This window comes from Hydra vulgaris, chromosome 03, assembly GCF_038396675.1.
Source record: "Hydra vulgaris chromosome 03, alternate assembly HydraT2T_AEP".
In the NCBI taxonomy this organism is placed as follows: domain Eukaryota; kingdom Metazoa; phylum Cnidaria; class Hydrozoa; order Anthoathecata; family Hydridae; genus Hydra; species Hydra vulgaris.
In genome coordinates, this window is record NC_088922.1 from 7,610,160 (window position 1) to 7,622,500 (window position 12,341).

General features: G+C 28.5%; 2 protein-coding genes and 1 long non-coding RNA gene across 3 annotated transcripts in view; 1 reads left to right on the forward strand and 2 right to left on the reverse strand.

Annotated features, from left to right (window-relative positions):
- Window positions 1-304: 304 nt before the first annotated feature.
- LOC100200950 (myophilin) lies at window positions 305-1,668 on the forward strand. The gene is made up of 3 exons (XM_065792232.1): window positions 305-720; window positions 844-1,127; window positions 1,372-1,668. Exons 1-3 carry the CDS (start codon window positions 642-644, stop codon window positions 1,579-1,581), a joined length of 573 nt encoding a protein of 190 aa, XP_065648304.1. The 5' UTR covers window positions 305-641; the 3' UTR covers window positions 1,582-1,668.
- Window positions 1,669-2,449: 781 nt separating this feature from the next.
- LOC100204573 (muscle-specific protein 20) lies at window positions 2,450-3,693 on the reverse strand. Its single transcript, XM_065792231.1, has 3 exons — window positions 3,519-3,693; window positions 3,129-3,229; window positions 2,450-3,037 (listed from the first exon to the last, which is right to left on the reverse strand). Exons 2-3 carry the CDS (start codon window positions 3,205-3,207, stop codon window positions 2,544-2,546), a joined length of 573 nt encoding a protein of 190 aa, XP_065648303.1. The 5' UTR covers window positions 3,208-3,229; window positions 3,519-3,693; the 3' UTR covers window positions 2,450-2,543.
- Window positions 3,694-6,255: 2,562 nt separating this feature from the next.
- The window catches only part of LOC136077921 (uncharacterized), an 8,745-nt gene continuing 2,659 nt past the window's right edge, over window positions 6,256-12,341 (reverse strand). Inside the window, exons 4-5 of the long non-coding RNA XR_010637373.1 lie at window positions 6,771-6,826; window positions 6,256-6,622 (exon numbers count right to left, since the gene is read on the reverse strand). This is a non-coding gene — a long non-coding RNA (uncharacterized LOC136077921). The remainder of the gene's footprint in view (window positions 6,623-6,770; window positions 6,827-12,341) is intronic.

Genomic DNA, 12,341 nt, shown 5'->3' on the forward strand with positions numbered 1-12,341 from the left:
CTTTTATTTGTCAAAACATATTTTCTATTGTCATTTTTTTACAGCAAAATGACGTTTATTATATTTGTTTAAGTAAACATTTGCGTAAATGATTATGAATAACAATGGCAAATACTACGCATAGTTATGACAAAGTGTATTTTTTGCCGTATCCTATTATGGAATTTATATTGAAGAGCTTAAAAAATTTTTTTTTTTTTTTCAAAAGGACGTTCACGTGAGTCAACAAAAGTTGACGACAATTGCATGTGTTTACATTGTTTCTTGTAGACATTTAAACCAAATATGATCGTGTTATGTTTTTAAAAAGAAGAAACTAGTTGATCGAATAGCAAATGACTATCTTTCTTTAACTAAGATTTTTTAGGTATTTTTTAGGAGTTTTGTTGACATTGAAACAAATAAAGTAGTATTTTTTGATTGATTACAATTTTGTTAACGCCCGGTCATTTTCCTTAGTTAAAAAATTAATAATGCACTTTTAATAGTGTAAACGAAAGGTCAGAGTTGTTACAAAAAGGTCACAGTTGTTACTAAAATTCTTAAGGTAAAATCATCGACATTCACTAAAAGTACCTAATTGGTTTTAGATAACAAATTATAGTTTTAATTTATAGTTATAGTAATAACTAGTATAAATTATGGCTGAGAGACCATCAGGATATGGATTTACTGCTGAAATTAGCAACAAAATTCAAGGGAAATATGACGTAGCTATGGGTAATGTTTTATTGAATAATATATGAACGTTATAATTTACAAAGTTTTAAATTTAACACTATTCAATTGATATGATATGTAATGAAAAAGTATCAAAATAATTTTTAAGACATACAATTTTAGAACAAGAAGCACTTAAATGGATAGCTAAGCTTGTTCCTGAAGCAAAGATGCAAGGCGTAACAGGCTCAACACAAGTGCACGAAAAACTTAAAGACGGCATTATACTCTGCAAATTAATAGAAAAACTTCAACCGAATAGCATAAAAAACATTAACACCAATAAAATGGCTTTCAAACAAATGGAAAATATAAGTAATTTTTTGGCAGCTGCAGAGAAATTTGGCGTTAGTAGGACGGATAGCTTTCAAACTGTCGATTTATATGAAGCCACTAATATGGCTCAGGTAAGCAGTATCTGATTATTTTCGCAATAAAAAATATTTCTCTATTAAAATCGAATTCCTAATATTCAATTGATTCAAATGTGCATTAAAAAGATTTTCAAGTGACAATTCCTGAAAATCTGTAAAGTGTTTATAGAATTTTTGTTTTGATTTATTAAAAATAGATTTTTAAAAATAAGAATAAATTCTAAAAATAATAGTGTCGTATTTGAAAAATTGTTGATATGTACAACTTTCTTTATAGGTCATTGTTATGCTACACGCCCTTGGAAGAAAGGCGTCTTCAAAGGGTTTGAATGGTATCGGTCCTAAAGAAGCATCGGAAAACAAAAGACAATTTTCTGAAGAACAACTGCGTGCTGGAGATGGTCATATTGGATTGCAAATGGGAACAAACAAACATGCAAACCAATCAGGTTTAAACTTTGGTAAAACGCGTTCTATAATTGATTAGATGCAAACAGAATATATTTTAATTTTTTTAAATGTTCATAAAAAATAAACTAAATTTTAAAAGATAAAAAATATATAAATGCTAAAACTTATCTTATTTATCAATACCAAGTCTATAACAGCATTGAGTCAGTTATTAACTAACTTCCATTCCAGCATTGGGCTGAACAGATTGATCCAACACATATTTATTATGTCTATGCATGGTTACATGTCTTAATTAGGATACCTCAAGTACCAGTGTATGTTTTATTATTTTATGTAAATTCTCTTACCTTATGGTCAGAAAATTTACATTTCATTAAATTTTGTTACAAAATTAAATTACGAAAAAAGTTCAATCAGTTTGCATTGCCGATATATGAAGGGCTTATTGTGAAGCAATGACAAGCCACACTTTTTTCAAAAATGAGTTATTATCATTTTTATAAATAGTATACGAAATTTTTTTTATTTTTTTTATTTTTTTTTTGTCCAATATATAATATCCATTAGTATTTTTATGATGTATAAATTTGAAAGAATAATAGGTAAGCAGTCATTTTTTAGATTTAAATAAAACTTAAAAGTCATTTTGCTCAAATATTTGTTTTTGTGGCTTGTCATTGTTTCACAATAAGCCCTTCATATCTATTTAGGTGTTATTGAAAATATTTTATTCGTCAAAAGGGCATATATAAAATATATAAAAGTTAATTTCAAAGTGTGTGTTTGTTTATAGGTTTCGAAAAAATGAGATCATTAATAATGAATAAAAATAATGCATTTTTATTCATTATTAATGAATGCATAAACGTAGTAGTACTGACGCATCTCCTTAGGAGATACGTCATTACTATTTGTTCAACAAAACAAAAATTAAGAAGCTATTTTTAAAAAGATAATTTTTCCTTTTATAATAATAAATTACAAATACACTATTTTATTAAGAAATTTAATGTTCTACCTCATCTTAGAGGTTACTTAGTCTAAAATGGATCTTGTTTTACCGAAGTTTTGTCCGGATTGTGAAGCTCCTTTGTTCCACCCTGCCTGTAAACCAATTGTTCCTTCTCCAGCTCTAAGTTGGTCTTCGGTGAACTGTCTTTCATTTTTATCAGACTCTTTAGGACCTAAACCTTTTAAACCAAGTTTATTAGCTTTTCTTCCTAACGCGTAAATACCAAGCAAAACTTGTGCCATGTTTGTTCCCTCATACAAATTAACGGTTTGAAACAAATCGGTTCGCTGACAGCCAAGATTTTCACAAGCAGTAAGAAAAAAGTTGATGTTTTCCATCTGTTTAAAAGCAGCATTAGTGGAGTTGATTTTGGGAACGCTATTTGGTGCAAGCTGGTTAATTAACTTGCAAAGTATAACTCCGTCTTTAAGTTTGAGCTGAACCTCCTCTGGCCCTGACACGTTTTCTAAATCAGCATCGGGAACGTAATATGAAATCCATTCCAAAACTTCTCTCTCTAAAATGATTTTTCTTATTTATTGAAAAACCCATTTACATAAATATCAATTTAAAAAAGAAAATTTTAAAAATGAAAGAAATGAACAAACCACAGTCATAATCATATTTGCTGTTGATCTGCTCTTCAATCTCAGCGGTCATTCCATATCCCTTAGGTCGATCTGCCATTTTTGTTATTAAAATTGAAGACCTAAAAAATTTAATAATATTATTGCAATAAATAGATACACGCATAATAATAAAAAAAAATAAAAGATTTGAATTAAAAAAAGAATATCCTTGTTTGGAAACAAAACAAAAACACAATATAACTAAATAAAGCATACTTTATCTACTCAAGAATTTACTATATATATATATATTGATGATTTTTTTCAATATATTTTATATAATATACTATGAATTTTATTTTATGCTGAAATAAAACTAAAAGCACAAATTAATAAAATTCAATTTAAATTAATTTCGTATATACTTACTTAAAGTTTAGATCACTCTTTGCAAGCTCTACCGAAGTGATATGGGTTCGTCATATCGACGTTTTTTTATCTATATCCACCTAGTTTAACTGTTTTTTTAACAGCAAGAAAAGCAAAAAACATACTTATTATCCAATCAACACAGTCCTCTTAAACTTCCAGTCGTGAAAACACTTATAAAAATAACAAATTGTGCAAATAAAACTTAGCTAAAATTACAAATAAACCAGTTATTTAATACAACCTTTCGTTTATGTCCATTGTGCAATGTTTTTACACTTTCCATTTTTAAAAAAATAATAAAAATTACTAGTATAAGTACTTAAATATATATATATATATATATATATATATATATATATATATATATATATATATATATATATATATATGCACACACAAAAAAAAAAACATATTAACAATGAGTAGACTGGAGATTAGAAAACTATTTACAAAGCTATTTTTTTTAACTGTGTTAAAGTTATACGAGGTAATTCAATTTAATTTTGATTAAATCCTCCCAACAATGTGTGCAACAACACTGAAATTCTTCAAAAATAAAGCTCATTGTTAACTTTAAAAAGTTTTTGATTGGTTCAATTATGCTTGCTGCCCTCGAAATTTAAATGTTAATTTAAACTTTTTTTAATGAATTTGATAACTATCAGATTAGAAAATAGTTATACTAACATGATCTACACCTTTGACATGGTCTGCACCTCCATTATATTTGGACTCTAAACTCGAATGCAAAGTTACTGAAGTGCTTTCATAAAAAAAATATGTTGGTAGACTTAGGCCGAAACCAAAAAAAGTTCAAAGTGGTACAACTTATTATTTAAATTACAAACTTTTTCATTTTATAAAAATTTGCTCAAGAAAATTGGTGTTATCAAATCGATCTTTTATGGCGCAATCTGGTGAAAAATTTGAAATTGAAACATGAACGCATCAAACCAAATGTCTATAATGTATTGCGGAGATTCTTATGTTGAACTAGATTGTATTCTGTTATTTCTTTAAGTCTTATCTGTTAAGTATTATTTATTTAAGTCTTACCTGCATATAAAATAAAGTTTAACAACAATTTTAGCAAATTATTTCAAATAAAGTAAGTGAAAAATTTAAATTTTCAATTGGTGAAAAAACAAAACAATAGTTTATTGCATTCGCTGTTCGCATTTGATTCAAAACTTAAATAACTTAAATTTGCGTGACATATCATTTTATCAAAATTCACTGCGTGAATTTAAATTAAAGTTTAAATGACCAACTTTTAACTTTAAAAATAGAACTTATAATAATGATTGTTACATTTTATAATTTATAAATAAAACATTGGTTACCACTACTTGTAGGTTATGCAAATTTTTAAATGATTATAAAAATATTACTTTACTGATCGTTACTTATCATTTACACTCGTATTCTTTTTTTTTAATTTTTATTTATTTATAATCATTAATTGATTTTTATTTAATTATAATCTTTAATCCCAATAGTTTTTCTCCTACATCTTAAAAAGACCAGGAAATCTCTAACTCAATGAATTCCTCCCACTCAGTTAGTATATTTCAATGATGATCTTCAAGATTTTATCAGCAATAGCGATGCCGAAAAATATACCCAGCCTGTACAACTCAGAAAAAAGTTAAGCTTGGTTTTTGTTGTGCGTTTAAAACCGTCTAAAATATAAAGAATAACAGGTGCCATTGATGGTTTTTATTCCGTGAAATTTGCTATTACTATTTACCATAAACATCAGTTAAAATAATAATGATTTCACCGTTACGGAAACGTAGTATTATATTATAATAAACTTTCGAAAGGAATGTGAAACCACTGGTAAAAGCATGCGACGTTTAAAATTGACTTTAAACCTCACAAAACACAAAACGTCTTTAACTCTAATAAAACTGCCTGTAATATAGACATGTTTTTGGTTTACGCCTGAATCGTGAAAAACACGTGGCTATACAGGTTTTAATTCCAAAAAAGAAACTAGAAGTGCCGATTGGATTGAAATAATGAGTTCTCACTTGGATTGGAACCCATTGAACTAACTGCAGCATTTGAATCCATAGGGACTCTTTACGTTTACAAGATACTGAAAATGTAATCAACTTTGACAAGTTTCGCAAACTTAACCATAAAAAAAAGTTTTACACCAGTGTTAAGTGTTAGACAAAACTTGGTCCTAAAGTTTTTTATATACTTGTTTGATCGCAGGACTTTATAGTTATGAACATGAAGCTTAATAATAATGATGATAAATAGTAATGATGTTAAATATTAATAGATTTAGCGAAAGCGTTTCCCAAGACGTTGAAAAGACGTTGGTATGTTATAAATGAAACAGGAAAAACGTCCTTTTGCTAACGTTATGGCAACGATGTAAAAAATGACGTTGTTACAACGTTACATTTGAGATAAATGACGTCGGAAAGGCGTTAGAGCAACGTTAGATTTTATGTAAAAAGACATTATAAAGACGTTAGGCAAATGTTATATTTTTACTGAAATGACGTTGAGGCAATACCTTTTGTATTGTTGTTTAGGCGTTGGAAAAATGGCTGAAATAAACATATTCACTGCATAGAACAATAAAACACAATGTTACACTGCATAACATCGCGCTGTGAAGTTCTTTTTTCTTTTTATTTATTAAAGTCATACACGATAATTATATTAGTCCAGGGAAATAATTGAATACGGGATTATAAATGAGTAAAAAATATAAACCTTGCAATACTTCTATTACAAAATTTTAAAATTATATACAATAATTTAGAGTGAAACTAGTTTGATTTTTACTTTCTTTCCAAATTTCAACCATCTCAAACAAATCGCGTATTCTTTGTTTGACACTAAAATTTCAACCATCTCAAACAAATCGCGTATTCTTTGTTTGACACTAAAATTTCAGCTATCTCAAACAAATCGCGTATTCTTTGTTTGACACTAAAATTTCAACCATCTCAAATAAATCGCGTATTCTTTGTTTGACACTAAAATTTCAACCATCTCAAACAAATCGCGTATTCTTTGTTTGACACTAAAATTTCAACCATATCTCAAACAAATCGCGTATTCTTTGTTTGACACTAAAAGAGCAAAATATATGAAGAAACATAAAGTTACAAACAAATTATAAACATTTTCAAGAACGAAATAAAAAAACAACATTTGGAATGAACAAATAGAAACATCATAAATACCAAAAATTGGACGAACTTGCAATTTGATGCTCACCTGAGTTTTTTCTGCTTTCGAAAGATTATTGACTGCAAATTGTTAAGCAACATCATCTGAAATAGAAAAAAACAATTCCTCAATAAACTAAACCAAAATATTTTTTTTTGAATAAATAAAATTTATTTAAAACACACAATCATGACATAATGGAAAAAAAAAACATTTCTTGTTTTACCCTTAAAACAAATATCTTTCTGTTTGAGTTCAGATTTCTGAAAAAATTTTTTTTTACAGGGGTTACTTTGGCAAAGACAATATATTTTAATAACTTGAATTGCATGGTAAAATAAAGAAACTGAAATAGCACATTGTCAACAAGTGAAGAATGTAAAGTCATTTTAATTAATAGCTCCTCATAACACCAGTGAATACTTTGCTAGGCGTTTTTTTTCCAATCTGAACTACTTTTATTTCACTTTAACGCTTGACGATTTGAGCAAGTGGCGTCTTCTTACCAAAAATCAATGTTTAAATGAAAAAGCAGACACACTATGAATCCAAATAATAAAAATATGGCCAAAAGTCGTTTTTCAAAAGTATTCCAATATATTTATATTTTTTATAATTTAGAAAGTATATTTACCTAAATGCTGAAAAAAATTTTTGCAGAACTTTTAATACGCCCTTTATGAATTTTGGGAGTGATCTATCGCGCTTAAAAAATAAAATAAATATTCCCAGAATAATTAACAAATTTTTGTATTTTTTTTTTAAATAAGAGAATTTTTATATTGATATACAACATTTGTCAACTTTTTCTAAATTTCATTTTCTTATATTATTGTTAATATTGTTTTAATTAAAAAAGAAGTAATAACTCGATTATTTAGCTGTATGTGTGCGTGCGTGCGTGCGTGCGTGCGTGTGTGTACAAACCAGTATTTGCAACATTTAGTAATATAGTACAAACTATTATTTTAAAAATATTTATTGTTCATCAAGCAAAAGGTTTAAAACTTCAGAATCTAAATTAACAGGACCAATAGACTTAGTTATTTTGAAGATCAATGATGATACCATTGGATCACTACGTAACAGCAGATAATGATATTGGTTTTCCATTTTATTTTTTCTTGAAATTTTACATGTATGATTTAGTCTTGCATTTCGAATGTATTTATTTTGTAGTTCCTGTACCTCTTCTGAATACATACCTATTGGGAGTTCAAAGCAATCAGAAATTTGATAACCATGCTCTAATAGCTTGTGTACTGAAGATGGCAATATGTACCAGTTATACTTTTCAACTTATTATTTCAGAAGTAGCTAAACAATATTTTTTAAAGGCCCCCAAATCAAGGTGGTATCCACTGCACACAGCTTTCATTATATTTCTCAATCTAACAATTATTTTAACATCAACTCCTGTAATGTCTGCAAAAGTATCTGCATTGTCAAATGCTCTTCTGGCTGTGTTACCTGTGTTTGAGGAACCATAGCCATGCTTTGTCATATCGACAACAAGGCTACGCTCGCTTCTAAACCGCTTCGGAATTTCATATTTTTGCTCAATAACAGAAATGCTTATGTTCTTTTGATCTTGCCTGATATTTTTTAATTTTCATTTTATATCCTAGTGTAGCACACACTCAAAAAGTCTAACCCAACAATGTAAAGTAGATAGTCCCATAGTAAGAGATTTTTTATTTGAGTAAACATTCTGATTTTTACTAGATTGTTCATCTCACTCGGTTTTGCAAAACAAACATTGCACGATTGTGATGAATTCGAAAACATGATAGCATTTACGGACTTGCCATCCAACATAGCCAAGTCAACAATAATTTTAATTTTTATGGAACAGTGCTTTTTATTACTGAGAAGATCTAAAATATAGTCTTGCAAAAATCTGCTTTTGATTTTAGGATTGCTTTTAATGAGGGATAAACGCCAGCATTTTGCATTAAAGATGAGTTTCGAATAATCTGGTATTGTAAATCACTCAAATCAAATTGAATTTTAAGTGATAAAGCTTGATCTGCAGACATCATAGTTGGCTGATAATTATCAGATTGGTAAGTTTGGCCTGATAGATCTTTAGGAAATATTTTAATATTCTCTCCCAAATCGGATTTTCCTGGAGTCGATTTTGCACGTACAACAGCAGCTTCTGCTAATTCTTTAGTTGTATGAGTTTTAGCCAAACTAAAGTAAAAATAAATAACATCATTATTTGATAAACTATTTCCATTATGATAATGTAAAAAAATGATACTATGGAAAACTGCCTAAACCACACAGGTGTGGAACTGTGGACGTAAATTTTCAACAACAAAAAACTGTGTTTGATGACCTCTTTACATTATTATAATAGAAAATAGACTTCTAGAACAGGATTGAGTATTTTTATTGTGGCACCATCACTAGGAAGATTACTATCCAAGGTTTAAGAGCTCCTCTAACCTTTTATTTTTTATTAGAGTTTTTCTGCTCCACCACAACTAAGGTGTCTCAGCTGCCCTGTTATATATATACTTTTATTAAAACTTATGTTTTCAATCAGCGGCTAAAAACAAAAATTAAAATTCTAAACTAGAAACTACCTTGAAACTTTCCTCCTTTTTGTTCTTAATGAACACTCTATCCATTCTTTTTCTGGTCGTCCAGTTTTTAAAGTTGAATCAAGTTTAGTATTTTGATTCTGAAACAACTCACTCTTTAACCAGGGCATTTCTTGTTTATTTAATCTTTTAAAAATACGATTACGCTTTGCATATTTAACTCTAAATTTATAAATAAAGTTCTTTATTGGTTAGCAATTTATTTTTGCTTTAGTTTCTAAAACGGCTTGCGAATTCGCATGATTAATACCAACTTTTTGAATTATGTTTATAAGTTTTAATCTTTTCATATTTTATCAACAACAAAGAAAAAACACCTGTATAATCTTCTAGATACACTTTTTGCAATAAATATTTTATAAAAACAATGCTATAAACTTTCTTAACAGAAAATGACTCTATGTTGAGTTTAAATACAGTTAACATCTGTTTAAAGTAAAAAGATTGCATAAAGTTCACTTTCTGTTAAAAAAAAAATTTTTGGAAAAAAGTTTTGGCCACTTTTTCGCAATTTGGACTCATAGTGAGACATAACAAGATGTGGTCATTCAAAAATTTACAAAAAATGAATCAGGCTATGTACATTGTATATTGTGAATATTACCCCATAAAAATCCACAGCCTCAATAATCCAGCCATCCAAACCAATTCAACAGCATCAATTCATTGATGCTGTTAATTTGGTTTGTATCTTCAGTACAAAGGGACCAGCATACGAAAAAATTAACTGTGTAGTCTTTTATCTTTTAAACTCTAACAGTGATCTAGACTGTCTGACAAAATCAGATGGCTTTTACCGGATAAGTCATTTGACTTTTCAGAGATATAATTAATTTTAGCATACGACAATTGAAATATCTTTGGTCCCTATTTCAAGTGCAAATTAAATCAATCAGAAGACTTTTAAATATTTAATTTTCTTTATAACTCATCTTAACAAACTGTGTGTTTTCTTGTTGAATTATAAAGATTATGAAGTATCTAAAAGTAAGAAAAAATATATAAATAATAAAGCTTGATTAAAAACAATTCTTTCTTTTTATACAATTACTATTTTGCTCACGCTGGAGTATCAAATGTATTTTCTAAAAGCACTTGAAACTTGCCAAAAAACTATTTAAGAAACCCCTTTAACAGGTTAGGTTTTTGTTTGCCACAAAAAAAAGTAACAGCAAACAGAGATTTAGAAATAAGCAAAGTAAAAACTAAAGCTGTGTATTGCTAGATTTAATAAAGGGCAGACAATATACATTTACTATTGAATATTTGTCATTGTTAATACACACATCATGGAGCATATTTTTATACTAATTGCTAGATGTTAAAAGTAAGATAAATGTAGTCATAATATTTTTTCAGTATTCACATGATTCGGTGTTTTTAGTAGCATTTATTTCCTATACCCATGTTACAGCATTAAGACAAGCAAATCATTTAATGAAAAATGTGCAACTAAATGATTAACTGGCATTGAACAAGGTCAAGGATTAAATCATGGCAAATAATACGACAGTGGTGTAGTGGTAGAGTGCTCGCCTCATAAGCAAGGAGTTCCGAGTTCGATCCCAACCACATTCTTGGTAGTACCATGCTCAACTTGTTTCTCAGTGCAACGGCCTTGTTCGTCTTTTGGAGTTATAGAATTGAGAGAGGGTTGTAACCACAATTAAAGTAGTCTCCTCTACTATAGTGGCCTTTATGGGGCTCAGGAGGTGAATTGAAATTAAAAAAAAATTATCAGAGTGAAAAGGAATTACTTTTATTTTAAAGGAAGTTAATTTTAAGATAACATATAGGGTCATTCCATGTCAAATCAACCCAAAAAAAACTTTCGGCACCATGCCATTTCAGATTTTGATGATTTTCACAATACAAGCTCATATTAATGAAAGAATAACTTCACTCCAAACTTTCGTGTCTGACTCCTTATGGTTTCAGAGATATCGGTACTCAGTCCCAATCTCTTTTTTGATTATATTTTTCATCGCCGTTTTTTTTTAAAGCTAATAACATAACACAATTAGCTTTAACTTATGAAGTACTTGCTCAATAGTGTTGAAAATTTGTACCTAGCTATTTTTTAGAGAGAAGAACTCAAAAATAATAATGATAGAAAATGATGGCTAAAGCACTAAACAAACTAAAGCTTCTACTTGAAAATTTTTTTCTAATATTCTATATATAACAAATGCCATAAAACAAAAAACTGCAAGGGTAATCTTTTTTAAATCAGATTTATTTGCATTTAAAGTTTTATATTTTTAAACCCTAAAAATATTGAAATTCCAAAATAAACCATGGAAATAACTAAATTGTAATAAAAAAATTAAAATAAGGCAATAAGATCTAACAATCTTTAACAGCTTCATAAAAAATTAGTACTCTGGTTTAAATTTTACTCAGCTTTCTCTAATGCTTTGATGATCAACTTCACTGATTTTGTATTGTCTTCCTGCGACAATTGTTGGAATATTAATCATTAAAAATGAGATTGTCGATGGAACCCAGCACACACCATCTCTAGAAGGCTGGCAACATGACCTTGAAGGTAAAATGAATGCGTAAATCTAACATGAAAGTCTTTAATTTCAACATCAATATCCTCCACTAGTCCAATCTATGGGTTCTTATTATAAATCAAACATGCAAACATTTCAATGCTTATATTAGGCAAGCAATCTTTAATAATCTCATCAGTTTGAAAGACTGATGAGATTATTAAAGTTTCAACGCTTTTTTTGAAAATATTTGAAAAAATTTCGATTTAAGTTATTGTGTTTGACTCCTTAGATGCGTAGATAGGTAAAAAAAAAACACATTCCAGACGCTGTAAGTATGATTAGTTGTTGCTCAATGAAGGCGAGCAATTGAAGTTAGTCTTTTAACAGTCCCACCAAAACCATCATAGGGTGATTTACAATGACTTGTTGCAAAGAAAAACCATGTACATTTCATAGCAAAATCTTCCCCATGGTGACATATATTTATGAAGTGTTTGCAATTTTGT